This window comes from Blennius ocellaris, assembly GCF_963422515.1.
Source record: "Blennius ocellaris genome assembly, chromosome: 10".
NCBI lineage: Eukaryota > Metazoa > Chordata > Actinopteri > Blenniiformes > Blenniidae > Blennius > Blennius ocellaris.
In genome coordinates, this window is record NC_137659.1 from 11476304 (window position 1) to 11503182 (window position 26879).

General features: G+C 39.6%; 1 protein-coding gene across 1 annotated transcript in view; it reads right to left on the reverse strand.

Annotated features, from left to right (window-relative positions):
• Positions 1-5817: 5817 nt before the first annotated feature.
• kcnq3 (potassium voltage-gated channel, KQT-like subfamily, member 3) overlaps positions 5818-26879 on the reverse strand; it is a gene marked incomplete at both ends in the record, with an annotated part of 87274 nt that continues 66212 nt past the window's right edge. Inside the window, 14 exons of the mRNA XM_080502866.1 lie at positions 5818-6522; positions 7246-7333; positions 7496-7591; positions 7679-7810; positions 10120-10225; positions 10339-10538; positions 14744-14766; positions 15009-15107; positions 15585-15680; positions 17447-17557; positions 18474-18647; positions 19982-20154; positions 21637-21763; positions 22224-22314. Coding sequence (XP_080358992.1) covers positions 5818-6522; positions 7246-7333; positions 7496-7591; positions 7679-7810; positions 10120-10225; positions 10339-10538; positions 14744-14766; positions 15009-15107; positions 15585-15680; positions 17447-17557; positions 18474-18647; positions 19982-20154; positions 21637-21763; positions 22224-22314 — 2221 coding nt within the window. The remainder of the gene's footprint in view (positions 6523-7245; positions 7334-7495; positions 7592-7678; positions 7811-10119; positions 10226-10338; positions 10539-14743; positions 14767-15008; positions 15108-15584; positions 15681-17446; positions 17558-18473; positions 18648-19981; positions 20155-21636; positions 21764-22223; positions 22315-26879) is intronic.

A 26879-nucleotide genomic window follows, 5' to 3' on the forward strand; every position in this document is an offset into this window, starting at 1 on the left:
TTCGTTCACAATCAATGCACACGCAGACAAATTCACACGAAATGTGAGACAGAAGTACACATCAGAGGGCGGAAATGTGTTTTTACGACACATCCATGTTTCAGTTTATAGCTTTAAATGTTGGGAAAAGACATTAAAAGAAATCAAAAAGGTTAAAAATGTCATTTTCCTTCAGGTTTATGAAACAGTTGCTGGCATTTTCAAGCGTTTTATGAGTGTGAGTGGCTGCTACAACGATTAAAAGGACGACTGAGTGTTCATAAGATATTCATAAAATAGAGGGGTTTTGTCTCTAGAAAGAGTAACAGAGCTAAATCGCTCTCTCTAAAAAAAAAAAAAAAAGTCAAAATGGATCACAGTTTGTATATGTTGTAAAAAATAAATAAAGAATATTATCAGTCCACGGAGAAATGCAGGGACGAAACGATGGAGTGTATACTCATTAAAGTAATTAAAGTGTCATCAACCCAAATGAATGACCACTGACAGTTTTAATAATTACGCAATTTAAGGTTGGAAGGAGGGATGGTGCAAGAAATAACTTTAACTGGGAGGTATACCAGCGAAAAACCAAAATACTAACAAAAGTAAACAATTAATAGATGAATGTGTTCTCTCAGTGGGTTCCTGGGTTCTTCTATGAATACAATGGTTTCATCCCACCATCAAAAACTGATGGATGGAAGGATGGATGGATCAACAGATGAAGGAGACTCCCTACACTGAAAAATAAATAAATAGATAAATAGACAAACAAATGGATTCTTCTGGTAGAATAAAACAAATCTATGTGCTACTTAACTGACACCCAAAGGGGTGTTTTCATAAATAAATAAATAATTACCCTTCCTGTTTCTTGTTGTGGAGATGTTTCATGTTTCATAGTAAGATGCAGCAGAGGGATTTTTACAAACATTTGCCAACATGGCCAGAAAACAGCACGGGGGCACATCATCATATCATCACATCAATTTGCCCATCATACACTGACTGCTGATGGATTCACAGAAGTGACGTACAGGAAATTAAACCCAGATTATTGTTTCAGTCTGAAAAGTGATGCCAGCGCAGGGAGGCCATTTGTTTCCTGGTCATCTCAGCAAGCCTCTTACAACAATTAGACAACAGCAATTTCTGTTTGTTTCAGCAAAATATTCAGTGAAATGATATATTAGTTGTTGTTTTTTTTTATTTTCAAGATAAATTAGTGTCCTGGAAGACTTTTTTTTTTTTTTCTTCTTTTAACATTTTACAAAATGATAAAAGTTTGCTGTAACAGTAATTTGCCATATTATTGTAAATGTGATTGTGGACATCCCAGTGTTGTTATATAGTTATTCCCAGTGTTATTTGTAAACTTATATATGCCAGCAGATTTAGAAAGGAAGCAATATAAATCTTCAGATGGAAGCAATGTAATTACAACTACCCAGAGGTTTACAAAAAAAAACCTCCATGTGACTCCATGTGCAAGGCAACCAAAAACACTGGCGCTCTATAAATCTGGTGGAAAAACACAGTAAAAAGGACAATGAAGTGAGAGGATTCTAACTTTTGGCAGATATAAAACAGAGAAACAAGAAGTAAAACGTCACCAACTTTACAATCCTGTGCAGCAGAAATTGCGTTGAGTCTGAATTCACTGAATGAGCCAAAAGCACCACGGAAAGCTACAAAGTTCTATTTTACAAAAGCAGGGCTGTACTCTGTGCTAGTTTAAGAAAAATAAAAAAACGATTAAAAAAAAAACAACAACAACAAAAAAGCTAAACTAACTACACACTACAGAAGGAAACAGAAGTAACATTCATAAATCGTGTGTTGAGTGTGAGGTGAGATGAAGTGAAACACTAAATAGAGAATGACCTTGTTGGAGTCATTCTTGCTTCAGAGGCACAATGAATGAATGTCTACAGGGATATACTCATCATGTCTATATATTGTGACAGATGATGCCTGTTGATTTCAATAATATATCAGTAAATGGATCTCAGGAGCTGAAGAGAAGTAAGAGTAACAATAATAATAATAATACATTAAGATAAATAGATAAGGATAATAATAATAATAATACGGGTTTGGTTCACCTTCCTTATTTCACAGCGTGTCGCTGCTTCTACGTCAGGCTTCAGTGAGAGTCACTGTCAGTTTGTTTGAACCAGCTCAGAGAAAGACGTGGATATTGGAAAGTGACAAAGAGCATGTAACTTCAATGACTATACCATCCTGTTTTGATAAACAAACTGCATTACACCTGCAAAGAAAAGCAGTTATTTCCAAAACAGCAGCCCTATTTATGTATTATTACATTATTGACTGCATTATTTTTTTCCCAGGATTTGTTAAGCTAAAATAAATCATATAGTAACTTCTTATATTATTAATATTACAAATCAAAACACGTTTATTGATTTGGCCTTTTTATGACTGTTACTTGAAGTGCTCGGTGCAGTTTGATGTTTTTTTTAATTGTTTTATCATCTCAAGTAATTTTCTAATAATCAGCAGGTGTAAATTGTACATAAAATGCAATTTGCACAGAACTAAACAGATTCTTCAAATTCACTGCTTGTGTTTACTTTTCAATATCTAAAACGCTGATTATGGAAAAAGCTTTTTTTTACTTGAATATTTATCGACATTGGCCATCCCAAAAATATGAATATCCGACCTCGGCCATATTTTTCATATCGGTGCATCCCTGATTACGTTAAATTACCTTATGTGATTCATTATATTTAAAAAGGTTAAAATTATGACATTACTACCATGCATTCGATTATTGACTGATATGATGTCTGTGGCAAGCACTGCATCTACTTAAGCTGCTGTATCTACAGTCATAGAGAATTATCAGAAGATAAAAGTAATACCGGCTTAAGACGATGTCAAACCAAACCACATCTTGCTCGTTTTGCATTAATCAGTCCTATAAATACATACTTCCCCTGCCATACAGTGAAGCTCTGCATTGGTGGACTGTTTGAAAATGAGAATGAGACTAAGAACGGGACTTTTATGCAAATAACAAAACAACGTAAGAATAAAAAAGGAAAACGGAGGCAGGGAGGTCCTGTATGTGAGTGAACTTGTTTTTCTGTGATAAGAAATATTAATAGTCTTTCACGTAGGAATGCTAAAAAATAAAATGAGACATTTTGCATGATTGAATGATTAATTTTAATTGTACTGTGTTTTGACCAGGTGTGTTTAGTATTGCTGATTATGAAGGAGAGCTGATTATGAAGTGAGGTCTACCTCCACAATGCATGAAGCTCAAAACCTTCTATTGTTATGAAAATGGCTAAAAGTTCTCTAACTGTTAAGGGTAATAGTTGGATAGGTGGCTCAGGTCATCGTGAACCATTTTGACAGCTCAGAGAACAATTTATGATGCACTAAACCTTTCTCTTTACACATCCCTGTGGAGTTAGAAGGTTCTGGTGTGCGGTTCTTGCTGTTAACAACATGCGTGCTGTGTCTTTTGTTGCTTTCTGTTCATTATGAGCCTCTAACCTCAACAGATAAAAGCAAATGCGAATCACCTGGTTCTTTTGCAGGTTTGTAACGAGTAAGAGTTTTACCTTTCCACTATTTACTATCCCAGTCACAAACTGCCCTGAGATGATTATTTAACTGATGTTGAATAAATAAGAGTTAATTAAATTAATAACGTCCTCTGAGCAATGCAAACAAACAAACAGCACCTTACTGAAGCCTGGAGAGGAAGCTCCTCAGTAAGATTAACCCTGAAGGTGCTTGAACATGCTATAACTGTGTAGTAACAATAATTCATGTGGGTAGATATAGTTGATTGTTGGATATTACATTCATTATCAGTGTTGTCATAAATCTAAGGTAATAAAAGCGGTTTAGGCCTACTCGTGATCTTTTGTAACTCTCTTCGATGTCCAGTTGGTTCTCATTGTATTTTGTTCCTAACTTTGATTCTTTCACGTAAAAATCCTCGTTCCTGCACCTGTTGTTGCTCATGTTAATAATACAATTGAGTTGCTTGCAGTGCAGCGGTGAACTATACAGCAAATTCTGAAGTGAATTTTTGATTCAAATCAAAGTTTTAATGATGTGTTGTTGTTTTTTGTTGTTTTTTTCTAGATTTGGGGATTTTGGAATTCCTGATATTAAGCAGTCCAACTAAGACAAGATAGGAGAAGTTCTGATTTCCATGTTGTGTTTTCCAGGTAATACTTGGGACATTATTTGAAAGTAAGAACAATGGACCATTGACTCAAACTATGTATTTGCACCCTTTGGATTACAAATGAGTTTTAACTATATAATCTTGCAATAACAACCCAAATGTACATAATTTGACAGACAAAAATACTGTTTATTGTGTAGGTATGTTGTTTAAAGGGATGTATTATAGCCACTGTGAATAAAACTAAATGAGATAAAGGATACAAATCCACAATTTTCAGATTCAACTTGTACAAAAACCTCAAGTATTCCTTGAAATTACAATAGTATATTAATATAAAACATACTTTGTCAGATTCAAAATAGTAAATATGCAAGGAATAGATTAAATCTCTTTGATTGAAAGAGGAAAACATCACGGTGGACAATTTAAGAGAGAAAAGACATGTTTTTTCGTTCTTTTCCAGTAGCACAGATGGAAAATAAGGGTGTTCCATGAAAATATATCACCAGTCCTGATTTTTAAAGAGTTGGAGTTTAATAAACAATTTTATCAATTTGTAATAAGATTGATAAAAACTCATGACCTGATGTAGATTATATATAAAAAAAGACTTTTTGCAAACAATCAGTCATAAATGCATTTGAACATTCTTTTTGAAAATGTTTCAAGGGAATACTACCTATAGCACATCCATTGGCTCTGTGTTAAAGGATGAAAGTTTCAGCTGGACTTTTACTTTGAATTTTGTGAACTGAAATCCAACATACAGGTGGTTTAAATCCCTGAATTCATGTGCCAACAAAGCAGTTGAGATTTAGTGTTTCAAATTCTGTCAAATTTTCACTGTTTTCTCATGTGGAAGAAAGTGGTGTGACAATAATGAAGGTGTGAAAACAGCACGGTTAGAAAGTCTGGTTTGAAGGTAAAAGCTCAGCACAGTGTGAAAAAAAGCATAAATGGTAAAACGGGACTGTCAGTGACGAACCAGTATTTTGTTACCAAACTCCCACGTTCTCTTTTTTTCTTTCATTCTCGCACACGTTCACACAAACACGCAGAGACAGGAGACTTTTGGTTCAAACATCATCCTCCATCCATCACCGAATGAATGGAGCATTGTCATGCAAACCATGCAAAAAACAATGGAAATGTATTCATATAAAAAAATAAGTGTTACAAAATGGCATAGCAAGTATATGTTTCCATTCAATCTCTTTTTCCGTTTCCTGATATCCTGAACTTTGCAGTGTCTACACTAAAAATCGCATGCGTTACATGCAGTGCGGTTGGCTTTGCAGCAGTAAAGCTTTTGGGTGTATATAGGACGTATATTAATGTTATTTTTTTATATCAGCTAAATTTTTGCGAAGAGTGCGCTGTACAGAGTTTTACTTTACAAACGATCTGGTTTCCCTTTCTATGGGCAGTCTCGGTGCCATGGCTCTTTTGTCTGGACCACGGTTGGTTGCTGGCCTCCAAAGGTCAATGACTTTGCAGCATCAAGGCAGATAAAACCCACCTTTTCTCCCGAACGTTTGGTCCAGAGGTGTGGCTTTGACCCAGAGATTTGGATTTAGAGGCATGGGTTGGATTTAAGGTTTTAACTCGGGAGTAAGTGATTTCTGTGTGGTAGCAGGCCAACGCGCCTCCTCTCAGGGGGGCGTGTTCCACACAGCATCGCCAAACCCCTCCCCGGTGGAGGAGAGAGGTAGGGGCCCCCCGCTGGGCGTGAAGGGGTCTGTGTCCGTGTCCGTCTCCCCTTCCGCCAGGTAGCTCGGTCGGGGTCTTGTCCAGTTGGTGTCCCCGGTTGCCAACCCGGCCCCCATAGACAAGTCCTCCCCCTCCCCATCCCGCTCCCCAGAGATACTGAACCCGCTGGGCGACCGCTCCAGCTCCTCGTGATTCACCGATAGCATGGAGAGGGGCGAGTCAGCCCCCAGCCCCCCTGTGGTCCTCACTGGCCCCACTGACAAGTCCTGCAGAGAGCTGATGGGCAACACCGTGGGACGCTCTGTGTAGGTGGGGATGGCCGTTGAGGGTCGTCGTTGGTGAGGGTGTGACGACGGTAGGGCTTGACGATCTGGAGGTACAATTCCTCCTCCGGACAATCCCACACCATCCCTGCCTCCTCGTCCTCTGCCACAAAACGGACCCACTTTGCTGACAGGCACCTGGTACGACATGTGCGGGAATGCTTCGGAGTAGTTCAAGAAAACCCGTCGGATCTCACCGTTCCCAGTGGGATCACAGGTCTCCAGGGTCATACGGGCAGCACCAGCAGAATCCACCTGCAGGTGCTCAGTGTGCTGGATGTGCATGTCCACCAGGAAGTCCAACTTCTTCTCCATGTCCTCTACCTGAGACACATTCATAAGAAGATAGTTTGTTTCTGGAGTGCTCAGTAGGGTGAGTCAAAACTACAAGCAATGTATTATATGACCTTAATTTCTGGGCAACAAATAAGCACAAAAATTATAGTTCTCCTGATAATACATGACAAATCACAGAATAAATAAATAAACTAATCGAAACAGACTGAATTCTAATATGTAGTAGACACATTTTAGAGAACTAATGATGGTACACAGCACACTGGGCGATGAATGAAACAATAGATGGTACATATTTAGACCAGCAAAATAATGCATCTTTCCAACTCTAAAGTAAATATTAATCACTTGCATTACCTCACAATGGTCATGAAACAGTATGTACATCTTTTGATGGATGGACTTTGTAATTAAGCTCCAGCATAAACCATCTATGGGACAATTAGGTGTCAATTTGCATTCATACAGCCATTTTCAACATCGTACTGCAACAAATAAACATAAAACACAATGGAAGCATTGGCCCATTTTAAGAAACACAAGTTTATTTTCTCCATTTATGCAGGTTTCCACTAAGAGTCCAAAACCTCCACTTAATGTTCCTTAACTACTTCTTGGTACAAATGCGAGTGAGGGTAACTATCTGACTCTGTTTTTGCCCTGTGATTGACTGCTAAAGTCATCTGGAATGAAGTTGGATAAAGCAGTAAAGAAGATGAATAGATGGCTGTATTGTCTGAACATTCTCACCTGTCTCTCCACCCTGACAAATCTACCCATCATGCTTTGGTCTTCGGCATCCGGCAGGGAGGCGGCTTTGGCTAGGAAGGACTCGTGCCTGGAACAAAGGGACACTAGGTAGACGAAGACTGCACACAGATTTGTTTGGGGCAAATACACAAAGGATCACCTGTTCAGAAAAGCCCAAGGATAAAACCAAGATGCCGTAAAAATGTTGCATTATGTCTTATGTTTGAGAATATGAGCAGTACAACAATACCTGGGCGACTGATTGGGTGGGTAGGCAAAGGGCGTTTTCTGAGTTTTCTTGTGTTTAGGGGTGAGGGGTGGTCCAGGGGCAAGAATCATGTCGATCCTAAACCAAGACAAATGTAAGAGAGCATAAGAAGGAGAGTTTCGAGTCACAGGAACAGACTCCTGCCTCTCTTGAGTGTTGGCTCACCTTGTCTGGAGGTATTTAATTCTACAGAGCATGTCCAGGTGTCCGGCAGAATACTGCTCGATCACGTCTTTGACATCATAAGGCCTCAGAGTTTCCTTAAATCGCTTCTTGTTCAAAAGAAATTGCATGATCCTGTAAAAATAAAGCACAAAAATAGAGCACATTATACTGTGTCGAGACTGAAATACCTCCCTTCTTGTCACACAAGAAAAAATACCTTCTCTTATTATAAAACACCCTGTCAAGCATCACTTCTTTAAAGTGACACAGGCACTTATGGCCAACAAAGTGTAATGACCTGACACTTAATGCAGGCAGCACTGAAACGATTCTAGTTTAAATCTTCCCAGTGTGTCATAAAATGTGCCTGATAATCCTGAAGATGCTGAATCAGCATCTGTCAACAAGCTGTTGTTAAACCCAAAAGGATGAGTTCACTGTTCTCCAAAATGCTTTCGCAGTTTCTCTGCTTGTACCTGAGACCAAACCCAACCTCTTTCAAATTTCTGAAAGGCCCACGACCTTGAAGACCTCTCCTGCCACCCACTGAGCTCCTCCTTTTGTCCTTCAGATCTCCAACTGTGAATTGCCTCCTCCTGGAGTCAGCGGCTGCTGCACAAGCTCCAGTGTTTGATAGAAAGTCTTTGGCCCTGAAATTAAACCCCCTCCAGGTCTCAGCATCTCATTCAGAGACCCATTCAGCCCTGATATAATGGAGTAGAAGGAAGCAGCACTTTCACAGGGTTAATCACTCATCTCGCAGGCCCTCATGCTAGATTAAATTCCTGCATTATGTCAGCTGTGTGGCCTATAGATTTACCAACACACTGTCAGCAAGTGTGAGTTTTGCTCACGCTCTGTGTTTTGTTGCTAACACTGTTTCTTTCATACTCGTGCAGTGTGAGGTCATAGCGGACAGCCCTCATTACCAGGTACATTGTGTCATTCTGACAAATCACAGTTGTCAAGTACTGGAAAAAGACACAAAACAATGTGAACATGCATATTTTCTGGTCAAACTTTTCTGTCCTTTGTGCGTTTATTTATGCTTCTTTAAAAGTAGACAATAATTTACCTGAAGAATCTGTGAAACAGGTCAGTTATATTTTTAGGGCATTTCTTGGGTAGCTTCTGTAGATGTCCCAGTGAATGCAGTTTACAATAAAGTTTCAAAGTGAGTTTTATTGTAACGTGCCCTTACTAGCAGCAACAACGAAAGGAAGTTGGTTAACAGGGAAACCAGCTATCCTGTGAGCTGGGAGTGATTGCATCTGCCCACCGGGATTCATATGCCAGTATGTCAGTATGTCAGTATGCCAGCTGGGCAGATCACCACTGGGCACGTCATATTTCCAATAATCATTTCTACCTTTGTTTTGTTTAGTTTTTTGCTTATTTGCTTGCTCGAGGTTCCAAGGTTTTCTAAAACTAGAATGGGAGGCTGAGCGTTCACCTATCAGGCTTCTCTCATAGAGAAACAGTTCCTAGTTTTAGTTAGGACACAGTAATGACACATCTACCTTCAAGGCTAGGCTTAAAATGTTCCTCTTCAATTAAAGTTTACAGTTAGAGCTGGTTCAGGCCACACTGTATCATTTTCTTCTGAAACTGTGTAGATTACTGTTGGGAGGACCGACATTGAGCTTCTTTCCTTTCTCACTCATTGTGTTTCACTGTTACGTGTCACTAATGTTTTCTCTCTCTCTGCAGGATCTCTGACAGTGGACTTGGAGGTTTGTGGTCTGACCCTTGTGCCTCCATCAGTCTGCAGGGAGTGAATTCATCTGCCTGGAATCGATTTATGTCTTTTTGCCTGTCGATCTCCGATCTTTTCCTCTCCTTCTATCCTCTAACCCGGACCGGGACGGTAGGAAGTCTCCACCTCTGAGCCTGGTTCTGAAGGTTCTTTCTCTCCACCATCGTTTATGCTTGCTCAAGTGGAATTGTTGAGTTTTTCTTTTTCTCTGTAAAAGTGCCTTGAATTGACATGAAATGTGTTGTATATGGCACTAAACTTGAGCGCCATATACAAAGAACCATATACAAAGAACCATATACAAAGAAATAAAACTGAATTGAATTGAACTGAATTAGCTGTTAAAATCTTGTTTTACATCAGTCTCTTCTTTGAGATAATTTCATCGTAGGTAAAATGCTACTAGGAAACTATTATGTTCATGATTATTTATTATTAAATCAGCCGTCTACTGTAGTGGGTTGCACTCTCACTTTAGAGTAAGGACACTTCCGAGTTTCACATTCACTCAGCAACCATCTGATTATTCCTTCACTGGTCCCAAACACATCGGCACTTGCCAGGTCAGTTCGTTTATGATTTTAACATGAATTTTTAGGAATTGGTTGGCACTTGACACGCAATACCAGAAAAATACATCTTTGACTCTTTAAAGAGCTGCTTTAAACGCATATCTGCTGCTGACCTGACTGCCCTGATGACCAGTTTGAGTGTGGGTATCATCTCCTCCAGGAGGATGTCTGCGGGAAAGCCCCGCTCTTCTAAGGCTTGGTCTGCCAGGGCTCCGGCATCTAACAGGAAAGCACACAAAAACTGTAAATTAAAATGGATGGATGAGTAACTACTGGGCATGGTCGAATGAAGTTTTTCCTCAAACTCGTCTTTTCATATTCAATGAATGTACCTTCTGAGCTCTGGCGAAGGGTGTAGGCCTTCATGCGGAAAGCGGTGCGGAAACGCTCCCGATTACTGAAGCCAGCAGGTTTGGGCTCCTTCGAGGGGCTCTCCTCGATGCCGTCACTGTTCCCGGTGAGCTTCTTGGCTGTACCCATTGATGGTCGTGCATTGGGAAGGCGAACACGCTCAAGTAAACTCAGCTTCTGGCTGAAATGATAGATAAGACAAGAGTGTGATTTCCTTGAAACTACCAAGGAGCAACAAACCAAACATACTGTCAGGTGCACACACAATAGTAACAATAGTTACTTTAACTCTTGAATGTGTGATTCAGAGGGACCAATGAAGCAAATGAATTGATGAATAAGCTGTTGTCCATGTGAGAAGATTCAAGTTCAGCTTGGGCTTGGTGGGTTTATAGTGGTGGTTTCTCAGGGTACACAAAAATTTCCCAAATTTTGAGTTTGAATACAACTGGTGAGAGTAAATTGCCCATAGGTGTGATTTTGTGCATGCGTGTGTTATTTTGTGTTTCTGTTTGCCCCATTGTTACCACTTTTAGATCTTCTAAAGACGAGTAACTCTGAAATCACATTAGTTCACTTTTGAACCATCAATATTGTTTCTGGTTTCTCATCGTGAACTGGATTTTTTTTTCCACAGGACTCAAGACTGAACAATATACCTTCCGTCTTTTTTTCTGTCTGAGAGAAGTTCTCCATGGCCTGCAGCTTCGAAGTAGTCACACTTCATTACAAGCCGAAGGAGGCCTAAAAAAAGCTTCAGAGCGTTCGGTCTTTTTCATTGTGCAAAGGCTGACAATATTTGGCAGCACAAAGACAAGAGCTCCCTGGGTAAAATAAGACTCCTGTGTGACTTGGAAGAGGCAGAGAGGCGGGGTAACCGGAGCCGTCCACAGCCCAAACAAGGCCTCTGAAACGTGGAGCATTCTCTGTGACTTTTCTCCCACAGAAGACACACAATATGAGCCTGTATGCAGTCCCAGGGCAGAATAGGGATGGCAGTTATGGCGCTGAGAGGCTGCAGAATGGAAAGCTTTAAATGAAGAGAGAGTCTCTTTTTGAACGCTATTCAAATGGATAAAGAGCATGAATGAGAACTGATTATCCCATAGATCTCTGTAAACAAGGCAACATATTGGGGAAAATATTGTTCCTTTTCTTCTTCAGCTCTACTTACACACACATTTTAGTCTTTTGCACCTTTTTGCCAAATCAGTTAGAAAGAAGTTGACTTAATTACTGAACAACAAACAGTTCCAAATTAATAGGCTGTCAAATAATCATTCAAGAGTAAACGGTGCAATATATGCACCTGAACAGTTCCCTTAAATGGGCATGTTTAAAACTGGTGTTGACTGAGATTGCATTGAATTAAAAAAAGGAGAAAAGGAAGAAGAAGACTGAAGGAGAAAAGTGACCTCGGTAACACAGAAACACTGTTGTGGATCTGAGAAACATTCTCATAATGACAACAAAACCAGGACTCTCACACACACACACACACACACACACACACACACACACACACACACACACACACACACACACACACACACACACACACACACACACACACACACACACACACACACACACACACACACACACACACACACACACACACACATCCTCATGCAAGCATAACACACAAAATTGACTCTCAGATGGGATATAATTTTCTCTCTGTGTAATACTGAATAGACCACACAGTGCTCCTGCAAAACTCAGATAAAAGCTCTAATATCACAGAGAGCAGTGAAAACACACACACGCACGCACGCACGCACGCACGCACGCACGCACGCACGCACGCACGCACGCACGCACACACACACACACACACACACACACACACACACACAGAACAGGTTATCAGCCTCTGGTTGGACATTGTTGCGCTGTTGTAGCTTCTGGCCGCCATCCACCTCTTCGCTCAGAGCAACAAGATAATGTCAGACTGCTAATTTCCCAGCCTCTGCTCCTACAAGGTGCCCAAAACCCTCCTGTCTCTCAGTCCTTGTTCCACTCCACCACTCACTGCTTCGTTGCGCTTTCCTATGCCTCCATCCTTTCTTTCTTTTTTTGACATTTCTTTCTATGAGTTCCATAGTACAAACACTGAGATCCCAGGGATCTTTTTTGATGTTATTAGATGCAGCATGGTTGTGACAATTAAGACTTGCATACATAGTGATTATAATTTCTGAGCTTTCTCTATGCTTTGAGCCTAAATAAACAGCTTATAATCATCACTGCTTTGAGATATTCCTATAGTTCAGCCTGTGATACAGTTTCCAGTATATGGGTGACCTGGACTCCCCTCCGCTCTATCGGCCAGAGCATCAGGGCTCTTGTTGTCACTGCGCTGTAGCTTTTAGCAGCAGTAACTTAATCCACAGCATTGAACATGGAGGCTTAGCATCCGAGGCCAGGAGGCGTTGAAGCAAAGCGACCTGCTGTAATGAGCCTGTAATGCTGACCTGAATTGGCGGCATTGATGGTGGGCTTGCTTACGTGTCAGTTGCTAGTGAGGGAGATACTGCAGTTGGAGTAGCTCTGGGAGAAGCGGCAGAGAGAGACTAATTGGAACAGCTGTTTCAAGTTGGTAGACTGCTCTTAATACTTATCCGCAACTGGCAGGCAGGACCAGCATCGCACACTCCAACAGCACGCTGCACACGCCGTGCCTGAGAGAGAAACCTGAAGTGTACTCCTGTGGCAGAGCCCTAACACTCCGTAAAGTTCCAACAAATCAAAGGTGCATAGCTCTTTGGGATTTGTATAATTTTGTGTATCAAGAATATAAGCAAAAATCTGTGAGGTATGCTGACTTGAGGACCTTGATAAAGCATGGTGGTGCTATTAATTCACTTTTCCTTTATAACTCACTGCAACACAAATTAATTGCACAGAACTGAACAGAACTATTGCCGGTGACAACAGCAAGCACCCAGTGCATTTGAATGCAGTGCACCACTGAAAAACGATGATCGGCCTTTAACTCAGGATGATTGGTGCTTTCGATTTGTTTGCGAGGTGTCGTCAAAAGCGTTTGTCATGGCTCATTTCATGCGTACGGTATGGTGTGAGTCATTAACTTGCATGATGGTATAGTAAACCCTGGAACCTGTGGTACACACATAGTGTGTCGATATTAATGCGTACATTACCAGTTGGAGGCACGTTTTATGCCATGGCAGTCAAATGTATGGCCTGTGGGCTGAACATCATTTACACTGTGGTCACTCCTGCCCTACTGCTTTGGATTATCTATTAAAATATAAGCTCATGGGTTATTTCATCCTAATGAGATTAAGCACATATCTAAGTTATGCCAACAGAAAGGATTTCCACTGAAAGTCGTAAAGCCATGCACAACATTTTGAAAACATTGTAGGGAAACTTTCAGAATGGCTACAATTTTGACTGAATTTTAAAAAGTGAGCTCTTGATCACCAATATATCTATTTGCTTATTTATACACAGACCAAGGCTCTTGTTTTCACGCAACAAGAATAGCATATTTTTGGACAAAATCCTCTTTTGCACATTATTTGTAACCTGACAAGATATCAAAACTGAGTACTCTGAAATAATGCATAAAAAGAAATCTATTTGTCTAAAAGAGAAAACACATCAGATCTGTTCAACATTAGCTTCATTTTTCACTCTTCAGTTCCTGAATACATTCTGAATTCTCTCAGTGCGAGAACAAATTGTGATGACCAATCAGTGGAGGAGAACATCTGTTAATTGTGTAAAATGTCTGAAACACAAAAGCAGACGTACAATCACGCACCTACACGGCGGTGAGTGCACATCAAACATGACAATGTGCTGATTACCACAATAGACTGATGAAATGATTACAGCAGCTTGTGAAGATGAGATAAATGTCTCTCAAATCAAACATCCGGGGTAAGATTTTCTCGACATGTTTTGATGTAGCAGCTCAATTAGTATGGCTCAATGTGATGGATGGAAAAAAAAAATCCTCAAACCCAAAGACCTCTTCTCTTCTCAGGCTCTAATTAAGGAATATAAACTGTCATACATAATTGAAATATAACTAATGGACTCACTAATAGGCTTCAAAAAAAAAAAAAAAAAATCCCTTGGCTTAAACGTTGTTAAAGTAGGTGGTGAGGCGAGTGGGCGTTCTGAATCACAATCCACAAATTTCCCACAGCCACTAACCCAGTGATTCATTTGAATGGCAATATAATGTCGGAAGCTATTTAAAAAAAGGGGGATGGGTGGGATATTCTAGGAAATGTTCATTAGTCTGTAGCATGCAAGCTTCATTAAATCATAAAAAAGTCATTACTGTAGACACGATTATTAGTGATTTGCAGCATCTCAGCAGGGTATCACACAGAAGTGTCTTACCTTGCCATTACCTCCAAGGTCTCCTTTCTTTGGATGGGGAGAGACAAAAAAATTCAATAGTCATATTTCTTTTCTTTACATGTAACTTAATGAAGGCTAAACATTCAAAATAGATTAAAAAACTATAGTAGTAAACACATGTAAATAAAGCATGTCAATAATGTGTTCTATGACACAGCCTTAATCTTTGTAAAAAAAACAAAACAACTAAGTACTATAAAACACATTAATTAATCTGTATTAGGTTTGTACAGGATTGCATAACTTGCCTGAAACAGGGAAGAGAGATGATAGTTTCATAAAATCTCCATGTGGCAATAAGGTCGTCCCTGATTGGATTGGTAGAATAATATCGCCAGGCAGACTAGAGGAAAGGGGACAGAACAACCGATAATGTTTTTTTTTATCGATATACAGTTATACCGACATCAGAAAGAGCAGCTGTCCTCTGTTGACGTCGGGAGACAGTGGAAGAAGTGGGTGAGAAGAAGACAATGATTCTGACTCCTTGTGGGACTCTAACAGAAAAAAAATGCTCTTTCTAAAAGTGCTTCATTGAAGGTGTGTGAATGACTATGGTCACAGATCCACAAAAAATCAGTAGACTTTCTCTTTACTGTACACTCACATTTTCACACGTCCCCATCATAGACACGATGCTGTGATTGCAGTTGTATTGAAGTTTCTCAGTTTCTTCCCCTACCTTTACCATATCTTGCTGTGTGGCTTTGTGCTGCTGCAAAACTACAAATGTCCCCTTGCAGGGAGTAATAAAGGGTATCTTCTATCACTTGTAGAGGTGAATTGTGGAAAGCAGTACTTCTGTAGAGAGGCCTCTCACCTGGATGAGCCCAGCCGCAGGATGTCTGCGCTTCTCAAAGTGCTTCTGTCTGTGCTGTTCCTGGACCTTCAGAGCCAACCCTGAACCCAGGATACCCTGCAGACCCAAACAACATTCAGGTATAACTATCACTGGTTCTGGATGTGACTAAATATATGCTAGAATTAAACTTTTTAGACATTTATCAAATGTATTTTGTCATTTAGAAGCAGTAAATACATTATTATTAAATTATTTGTACATATTTAATCTTTGTCGCCTGTGTAGTGGTCAAAAAATTGTAATTCTTTTTCTTGATGAAAAAGTTAGTGTCAGGAAGTGTGGAATGGAGGACATGCAGTATATTCCTTAGTTTTATGGACACAAGTAATGTTACATCATCAGAGAAATTAGCACAGGAGTGTCCTCCTGAAGATGTGACTGACTGTGGGGTGCATTGAACAAATAGTTCAAAGATCTTTGTTTGCACCAAAATGAAAGATTGCTTGGTTTGCCTCCACAGCTTCTTCCTTTGGCCTCACTTTCTCTTGTTTGTACCCTAGCCTGATGGATTTCAGTAGAAGCATGAGAGTGTTTCTCCCAAACAGTTCTGTGGTGGAGAGACATCAGGGAGGGCATCTGATGCTGCCTTTGAGTTTCAGTGGTCTACTCTTCTGAAGGGATCCCAGAAGAATCTGGCAAACGCTCTCTCTTAACCTCATTAACGACTGGATTTCTTGGGCTGTACGACTTATCTCGAGTCTGTAACTCTTTTTTTGAACTGGTCCACAAGGTTCTTCAGGCTGTTTTTATGATCTTCCTTGGCTTTCTTCCACGCTCCTTCACAACCCCAAGCTCCCATTGGAAGTGTGCTGCACGGACTCTCTTCAAATTTCTGACTTCCTTCCTTGTCGCAGAGGATGTTCCTCTTGTACGTTACTTTGCATCTCAGGCTGCTCTGACAAATGGTAGATACGATCTCATCGTAGCTTGTTCATGGATCCTCTCGTTGGCTTTTGGCCACTTGATTTTGGATTTCAGAAATACATTTTCTTGTGCTTCTCTCATGAATTTCCTGCGAGGTGGATTGTTGGGATACTCATCCTATGGGCTGAGATGCCAACACAGAGTATGATTTTTCCTTTACCTGGTGAATTTACAACCTCTGGTGTGGGTCACTTTGAACCAATCAGTCTTGTTTCCTCAAAGTTTTGGTCTTTTGTTTTTGCTGTTTTTTCCGAACAAAGTCCATCTTCTATCCTTCCTCTCTATTTTCCTCTTATTCTACTTGTAGTTGATGTATGAAGCCCATGGCATCTCTAATTTATTGGCATGTGGGTTGAATAACTAACCCTTCCACCTCTGCTACAGTCTTTCCTGCCAACAGCTGGACTTATCTGGCAGCACTCCACTCTTTCCTGGATGCCTAATTGAAATAGTAAACCAACTTTCACCAATGTTTCGCTCCATTCATCTCGGAACATATCAAAGTGGTGGAGACACGGCTGGAAAGGCATTATAAATGGTAACAACTCTAAAACCTAAACAAATAATTTTGGTAGCTTCATAAATAAAGCGTAACTGTTAAAGATTTTATGATCATCATAACAACAAAGTTCTCATAAAACCATGACCGGTACTGTCATTTGCTCATATTTGTTATTGATGGCTTGGTCATTATATGGTTAATAATTGGCTGAGAAGACAAAGAGGTATAGTTGTGCCTTAATACATGGGCTAATGACAACTGACAAAAGCAATACAAATGAAAAAGTTTTTTGGCAGAAAATGAAAAGATGACCATTAGAAGCATTGGCTTCAGTCTTGTCAGCCAATTAGTTAATTTTGCCCGAGACACTGTGTGCACTTAAGAGTATACTCACTGCAGGCAAAGCGAAGAAGGACACTCCGATCAACGCAAAAGTGCCGGCTAACAGTCTCCCAGCCCAGGTCTTTGGGGTTTTGTCCCCATAGCCAATGGTAGTCAGCGTGATCTGCAAAATAACAAAAGAAAGAAAATATCTTCTATTTTAAATTCAGTCCTTGTAATTCCTCTCAACAATCTCAGTGTCCTTGGTTCAGCAACATGTTGCAATGGGGACTATTATACTGCCAGTTTTGATCTGTGGGACATCAGCTGAAGGGCAATTCTATGCTTCAGGGTCAGAAAGTCTCCTACAAAAAGGAACCAGTGAAAGCTACGCATCTTACTGAAGGACACCTCGGGAGGGCAGATGTTCTCTGTCATAGAGCTTGAACTTTCGGCCTTTTGGTTGAAGGGCGTTTGCCTTAATGAGGCCGAACTGCTGGAACATAATAGCTTCAGTGCTGCAGAACAAAATCATTAAAACATTAGACACTGCAAGCAGCTGGATATGTATCTAATGTTTATTTAATCAAACTTCAACATTATTCTTCACAAAAAAAAAGGAAAAACAAATCTGTTTCATTTATGCAACTGACTTTCAACAGGATAATGTTGGTTATCTTTTCCATCAACACTCAAAGGCAACAAAACATTGGTGCCTCAAAACTGATCATTATTTTCTGGCAGAAATCCCATTGGTTGATGATTTGGCCGGGCACAATCTGTCCGCAAGGCTCGAGCCAAATCTGCTTTAAACTCGGAAGGTATCTAAATAACAAGCAGAATAAAAGTTTTAAGGATTCCAGAACTCGCTGTCCTAAAAACAACATGATAAAACTTGCCCGTAGACAGAAATATCTCCACTTGTTCTGTGTGTGGTCTTTCTAGATCTGCCTGAGATTATACGTATTTGTTCTCAGCAAGGTGAGGTACTGAAGGACTGTATTCACCTGGGACTTATTTTTGTCTATTTATTTCTATGACAGAAAAGACATTTTGGAGAAAAGAAGCATTTTTGCCTCTATAGAGCAGCTGACACTCACCAGGCCCCACCACAGTGCATCGGCATACGTGTCGAAGTCCTGTGGTTTTGGCTGTGCCGTGGGGTCCTCGTTGTCGGACACATTCATAGACACATCGTCCTTCTCTACCAGATAGACCAGGAAAGACGCCAGGATCAGAGACAGGAAGCCAATGTACCATGCTGTGATCAGCTCCTGCAGACAAAAGAGACATTCCATTCATCGGTGCACCTGATGAAGCTTTTTTTTTAATATATAAACAATCATATTTAGCTTAAAGGATAAATGAAAGCCAATTCAATTCCACCATTTTTGATTTTTTTTCACCTCTAAACTAGAACTGTCTAATGACAATACTAAAAAGTTGCTTTCATGGGCTTCCCTTTGCTTTAAAGTGCTCATGGTGGCAGGAGTGCCTCTTAAGCTTTGATATACTTTTGGTCTTATTATGTGTATAAATAATGCTCAGATATCTCTTTATTGGAAGAGTTGTTCACTACACACTATCAAATATGAACTTAGAAAAGGCAATTTTCCTCTATCTCAAACACACTTCTGAGTCAATGTGTATGGTTTAGCTTTCTTGATGGGATTTACAATTCGTATAAGAAGAATTTAACTTGGTATACTTAAATTGTGATTGTCCACAAAACTCCAGCTAAAAAACCCTAACCCTCGAGAGCAGAATCAGGAACACAAGTGGCACCTACAGATAACTCGACAAAATCTAAAAGCTCACCATCTACAGCCTCAACACTACCATCTTCTGATGTACAACTCCAGTTAAGCTGTTTCCAATATGTAATGAGTACTGTATTGGCGAATGGGAATGTGTGAAAAATCAGTTCCTTCCACTATGGTTGTCTCAGAAAGATCGGCTAGTTATTCTTTAGAATATCGCACAAAACTGATGTGATGTGAAAATCCAATGCAGGGAGCAAAGACTTCAGAACTGCATCTATTTACTCTTGAATTGAATTCAGCTAAAAGCAAGCTCAGTTCGTGCCAATTATTATTTTTAAACAATCCCATTTACTGAAAGACTTCACTATAGCCTATATTACGAATCCTTTCCTCTTGTTTCATGTCACTAAGACAATGGCAACTGATAATTGCAAAGGTCACAGGAATTCCATTGTCACTCCCACTGGACGAGATTGTGACTGAGCACTTGTTCCCTAAAGCAGTGGTCTTCAACCCTGGTGCTGTCACGACCGTTTCTGCATGTTTTCGCTCGCTCCCCACTTCAGCACACCTGGATCTTTTGATCATCACCTACTCCTAGCAAATGCAGGCAAGCAGTTATTTAAATACACTCACTCCTACTCCCATCACCTTTAAAACCATTATCCAATCTGATTCTTTAACTCACCTCAGGAGTCACTCTCCAAGTTACATTTTTGGTACACGTTCTCACAAGTATATGTTTGTGCAGCTGAAATTCACTTGCTTTAAGTGTCTTCTCTTCAAATTCGCTCCTTGATCGTTCTTAGTAAAGCAACCAGAGACAAAGGTGAGTCAGCCCCTACCTTACTGTGTGCGTAGATGGCCGAGCCCAACAGTTTCCAGGTCCCTCCTCTCCGGTCCATACGCAGCATCCGCAGGATCTGCAGAAAGCGCAGGCTGCGCAGGGACGTGGCCAACACATTGCCCTGGTTACGCACTGCCACCACTGGCACCGAGGCAATCAGCACAAAGATGTCTAATGCGGAGAAAGCAGACAAAAACACTTATTTAAATATAAGATTCAGTGTGAAAAGGCTTTCAGCAGATCTTTAGCGAGTCTGACCCGACGTGCTGATTGAGTCTTCTTTGTGGGGTGATGAATGGATTTAGAAAACCTGTGTTTCCTAACAAGAGCTGAACAGAGAGACATTGATGACATGCTGTTATAAAAAAGATTTGGTTGTAATTCATCAAGAGCTGTCATCTGAAATGCTTCACAGAGTTATAACATCATGTGATGCGTGTTTTGAAATGAGTTACACTTTGCTGACACATCTTCATAATAATTTCTGCTGGGTGGAAAGAGTAAAAACTTTAGTTAAGTGCAAATGTTTATATATTGCTTACATTGTTCTCAATTTTAAGAAAAGCATTATGAGTAAAAAATAGTGAAGCAAAAGTATGAAGAACTTCGGTCAGATGTACTCCAGCACTGCAATCCATATATGTCAAATAATTGACCACAAAATCTTACTGCCTGTCTATAAGGTATGAGATTAGATATGGGGTTTAAATACATATGAGATTTACAAACAGATATGAAACATTCAGACCCCAAACCTTTAAACATTGTTATTTACAATAAATAATAGGTTTTACTTCTAATATCGTGATAAAGTTTCATATTATGTGTTCTTCTGTTTTTCCTACTCACTGTGTAATTTACTTAGTTTTGAGGTTTCTCTTTGTTATATTTCCATTGCATTAATGCATGCTTTGTAAAAGGCACTGCAAAAATACTTTGTGTATGAATGACGCTATTGAAATAAACCTATTTGTATTGATTTACAATTTGGTTTATACTTAGAATTAGATTTCCAAATTTGAATTGTTTTTAGTTTAAAGTAATTTCTTCAGACAAATAACAGGATATCACAACCAAACTACAATCAATCTACATATAAAAATAAAAATAATCAACTTATTTCCAACATAAATACAGAGCAAAAGGCTTTTGTGGGAGTACTGAGTCATGTCTTTCGATTCAATAAATCTACGGTCACTTAGATTTGTGCACTTGAACAAGACACTTCAAAATAATCTAAAAACAGAATGTGTAATTTTTTATTTGCTACTTCCAACCTTGCATTTACGGTTTTGTTTGTGTTGCCTTTGCTTTTGCTGCAGTGACATATAATTATATTAATTGTTCCTCAGTGGACATTGTGTACACCTGCATCAGCAGAAAGTAAACAACATTACAAATCATGTGTGTATCACCATTTCACCTACAGTGTTTCTTTGAAACGGTTCCTGCTGTTATTGTAATTGCTATTTTATTTACAGCATGGGGTCAACAGAGGTCATAATTTACCCAGCATCCACTGTTTGATACCTTTCCTGTTTATATTTGCATAGTCCTTCCCCTCGAACAACACATTTATAGGTCGGGACCTGCACAGAGTGTCATTCATTTTACAACAAATGCTCATAAATTTTAACAGGTCCACCTCATTACCTAAAATACACAAAGGCTTGCGAGCAAACTTCAGCCTCCCTCTCCATCCTTTGTAGCGACAGCAGCAACCTGCTGCCCAAATCCTCAATGCAAACTCTGCTCCAAAGATGAAGATGGCAAAGGTTTCCTGCAATGGAAACAGGTTCAAGTTATTCAAGTGTTCAAGTTCTTGCATTTTATCATTAAGTTCTTGCATTTCCCTCAATCATCTTGTGTGCATGTGTTCTTTATTCAATAGACTGATATGAAGTTGTACTTCCAATACCTGTCTCTGAATAAGTGCATGTTGCAAGGTAAAAACTAACCTAAATATGTGCTTAAGAAGTTTCAAAACAAAGTGTTTAGAGTGAAGCACAATAAAAAAATTTTTTTTAATCCTTTTCTTTTGTGAAATGATTAATTCTCAACACTTTTTCTCAACTAATAATGTTAAACTTAAAGAAAAACTAGAATGTAGGACTATTGCTGTGTGTATAGCTATTGAGTCATTGCTTTTATATAGAATTCATTGTTTGTCCCCTTTGTCAAAAGCTTCTCTTGCAGAAACAGTAGGCCAAGAAAAATGAAATAACTCTCCATCATCTCACCAGTATGACCAGCCAGTGTGCAGACAACTTCTCATGCTCCTTGAATGTGGTCAATATGGCCAAAATCAAACAGCCCAGAACGATCAGAAACCTACAGACACACAGAGGAAGAAATAGTTCAGTGGAAACAGCAGTGAGGATAACATGTTGCTGATAATAAAGACAAGGAAACATATGAGGGAATGCCACTGTGTAGAGACTTGTGTTTGCGGGCAGTGTGATTGAAAGATGTGTCTTACAGTCACCACAAGAGAGTGCTACATCTCTCTCGGAATGGGACTGGAATACAACAGCAACTCACAAAAGTACTCCTTGTGACACATTCAACCTAACAGAGAATTACAAGAAAAGCAACACAGCGGGATACAATCAAGATGAGTATATAGAGGGTTTTTCCATTGCTTTGTAATGTTATGCAGGTTAAAGTTAAAAAAAAAAAAAAAAAACATTAGTAGAAAGGTTCAAGTCTTCCTTATGGAGTAAAATACTGGAGGATTAATAATTATTCATAAGCTGGAAATGACGTAAAAAAACACAGCAAGAAATGAACTCATTCAGAGATCAGCATTTTGATCCAGAACTGCACAATTTGAAGTATAACACAGACAATGGGTCTGTGTTAGGAACCTTGTTGTCTAATTTGGTGTAGAGTAGTATTGTAACAACAACAACAACCACAGATACAAGGTACTAAACTTTCTCTGTATTTTAATCATAGCCTGAATTACCCTCAAGTAGTTAATGTTATTCTACTGAAATTAGCTGAGCTTGTTTCTGAATATTTGTCTGTAACATAATCACAGTGGAAGACAAAAAAAAAAAAAAAAAGTCTGGAAGCAAATTTTACAATTTTACATCACATAAGATGTTGCTTCCACTAATTAAAGACCTTTCTCTTGTAAAACTGAAATAGATATGCAAATAGAGTTTTCTCCAGAGTTAATGTGCTTACGATCAGATTAGAGGCCTGTCTGAGTCATTATAACAGTAATATTGTCTCGAGCTCTCCAACGCAGGCAGTTAATGGGACGATGTGAAGCACACTTGAATGTATGTACCTGTAGCCACTTCTTGAAAGCGCACAATGGCACAAAACATCAGCGTCCTTCAGCGAGAATGTAGGATAATCACTGATTCATCACATCCAACTTCTATCTAGCTTTATCCAACCGATGATGGGAAGGGCACACAAGTCCATTACACACACTCACATTTACAATTCTTAGTAATAAAGTAAGACTCAATACGTGTTTGAAGTGTATGATTTATCCACATTACCTGGAGAAAATTCATGCCCCAGCCTCGACTCGACCATGGGGCATACAGTACATGATATGTGTCAAAAGTGCAAAACACTACACCAGAATACAGGTTCAATCCATCACAGAACCTTTTTAAAGGAAGGGAATATCCACAGAAAAGATAAATATTGAGTCATGCTTTCCAGAACTGCAGGAAAAACAATATCAGTGATCCTGTTCAGCAAGTTCTAACAATATTCACATTATCTGCTTAAGTGGTACAGATGACGTTAGGAAAAGCAAATGTAACATGTACCGGTAATCAGAATAATATTTGTCCTGAGAAAAGACTCTCAGGTATACATATTGTAATGTATGATTTTATTTTCTTTCAAACAGCCTGCCAACCTAAATATTCAGTTTCACACAGCCTGATTTAGTATTTTAGAAAATCCCACTGAGCCACTCAGCCTCCTTTTTCTTTTATACAAACCTCTATATTTAGGCCTTCCGGGAGCTATAATTAATTGGATGCACACATACAAATGGCCATTTAAATTTCCCCTTACAGTGGAGCGCGCTGTGGCTGCGCATTGCGCAGTCTGAAGTTTACCACCCTGCTATGATATATGATGCCGAACCACCCTGAATAAACCTAACCAGCGCCAGAACCGCGCAGCCATGAGGCTAATCAACATTTAACCAGAGCAGCGTGTCCAATATTCTCCACCACCAGCTCTGTGAAAAAGGTTGTATTCAACCTGTTTTTTTTAGTCAAAGTGCAACTCATTTGAGAGGGGAAGATTCATGGAAAAGTTTGCATTTACTTCAGTGTGTTGACATTCCCCAACATGTCTACCAAAATCTCACAAAAGACTGGACCTCATAAAAGCCCCAGCTTACTCTGCACTTTAGCCTTCTTTCATAACTCTCCATCCTTTCCTCTGTGAATCGGAGTCTTGAAACATTTATGGCTGTTGTGTTGCCATTAGGCTGTGTTGACATATCTGGAGAGATTCTGAAGTGCTGCACAACCATAACAGCATCAATATTTCACAGCAAAACAGCCCAGTGAGTTTTGCATAATTCACCTGAAGGAAATGATAGTCAAGAGATAGTAGAAACTGCTTGATTGACATCTTCAGTAATTGCATGCATTTCAGTACATCACCCACTATGTCAGACTTCATGTCCTCTGTAGTAAGTCAGGACATGTTGCCTTAAAGTTATCCAGAGGACAGAAATAATCCTGGAGAGAGCGACCCTGATCAATGTCAATGCGATATGAGCCAACAGATACTGATACTGATGAGACTATTTTCTAAGCCATGTCAGAGAATGAGGGACTCATGGTTTTGCTTGAACTTTGCATTGTTACACGACGTTCACAACCCCGCCTATATTGTAACAGATTTGGGTCTGGGTACACTTTTCCTTACCATACCAGGCCATGCCATACTGCGTGGTGGAAACAAGGCAATGGCGAGAGTCACATTGAGTGCAGATTTTTTTGACTTACGGTTGTGCCACTGCATTGATAGTGATTTCAAGTCATTCAAGCCTATGCTCATGTTTACACCCGGAGTGCCTTCATGTTCCACTCCAGTGCAGTGACTATAGAGCCAAAGAGGAAGTACCCACATGAGAAGCATTGTGATTCTCATCGTTTTCTCTATAAAACATTTCATGTTGAAAGAATGACAAAAATCTAACAAACATCCACCATATATTGAGTAAAAACATTACTGCATAAAATATCCAGCAGTTCCCAGCCAGCTAGTGGTGAACTCAAACGTATCCTGAGGCAACCTCCACTTATCATCATCATCACCATTACTCTGACTGGTATCAAGTGCGAGACTGTAATACTGTTGGATACTACGACTGTAACACTCCATTACCTACCTGCTGGATAAATAAATGAAGCATGGAATCCAATCTATGTTGTGATTGGCAATCAGGGGTTGTGAGAGTGAGAGAGCCACCATGACCATGGGGATATACCACAAAGAATGTAGTATGTTTCTTTTCAATCTGGTTTCTGTCTGTAAACAAGAGGAATGATCGTTTGGAAGACCGCAGCACGAGGTTTGTAGGATTGTCTATATATCAGGCCTGATGATATTTAAAACCCTCGGTTGAAAAATGATTCATAACTTGAAGGAGCTTATGAAGCATTTCTGATAATGGTTACTTCCACAAAACAGAGCACTGGCATCGAAAAATCCAACAGTAACACAGTATGATGCAAAACTCATCAACATACACAAGAACAATATCCTCACACTAAACTGTGTTTAAAAATGTTAACTGACACATAAAGGTCAACTGTGGTCAGTCTAATGAAGAGGTTTATGAACGATGAGTGCTATGCTTCATTGCATTGTCAAGAAATACAATCCGATGGCAGGTGAGTCTCCTTCCAACGACATTTGCTTCTCGGAAATCAAATAACCTTTTCATGAAGTTGGGTCAGGGGAAAACATAGCTTTTTCTGAAATCAAGATGATACGCATGTGCACCACAGCCATAGTGAAGAGTTCTTTTGAATAGCAATCCAACGTTGCAGATGTGAATCTGTCCATATAAATGTCTGCGTACTCGCAATTGTTGATGTTTAAAGCGTATTGTTCTCTGCGAGTGTGTGTGGTTTCATCACACAACAAACAGCCCCAACAAGTTGCCTTCGATGAAAACTCGATGTTTCTGCCATTTCCGTGTAAATGGAAATTGTTTTCAAATCGTTGTGAAGTGTGAAACTTTTCTGAAACAAAAACATAAACACGATGTGTTTCCACTTGAAACCTCGTTGTGTAAACGGGGTCCGAAAGTGGGGAAATCTCTCTCTACGATGTCATGGAACCAATCAAACTTTTTGTATTTTGTAGTGTGTTTTAGTAATGCTAAGAGGAAAACCTTCTGTAGAAAAGCCTCATGTTACATTTCTCGTTGGATGTCGTTCTAGTTCTGTTAACAGCAGTTAGGTTAGTAACATTAACTTTTGGTCGATGATAACTTTTAACTTTCTTTGTTATGATTCAAAATCACATTGGATGAATAAAACAAAACTTTTCACAGTACAGTTTACCTTTAAAATAGATGTTTCTATCAGTAATTAAAGGTCATGCATGTCCAGTAATGATAAGTAAAGTACATCTGTACAACTCCTTTCTCTTCCGCCATTAATCCACTTTCTGTCCAGCCCAGCGGGGCTGAGCTTCTGCTGGGCTCCCCGGTGCTGATACCACCTCCGAGGATTCCAAACAACCAATTTGCCGGTGAGATTCAATAAAGAGTGTGTAGACGATGCATTTCTGACAGTTAATTTGCTCGGCGATATGCAAACACTGGTGGGAAAGGACAGCAGCGGTACGGCGTTAATGACTGCAGTTACAAGGACGAGATGAGAGACAGA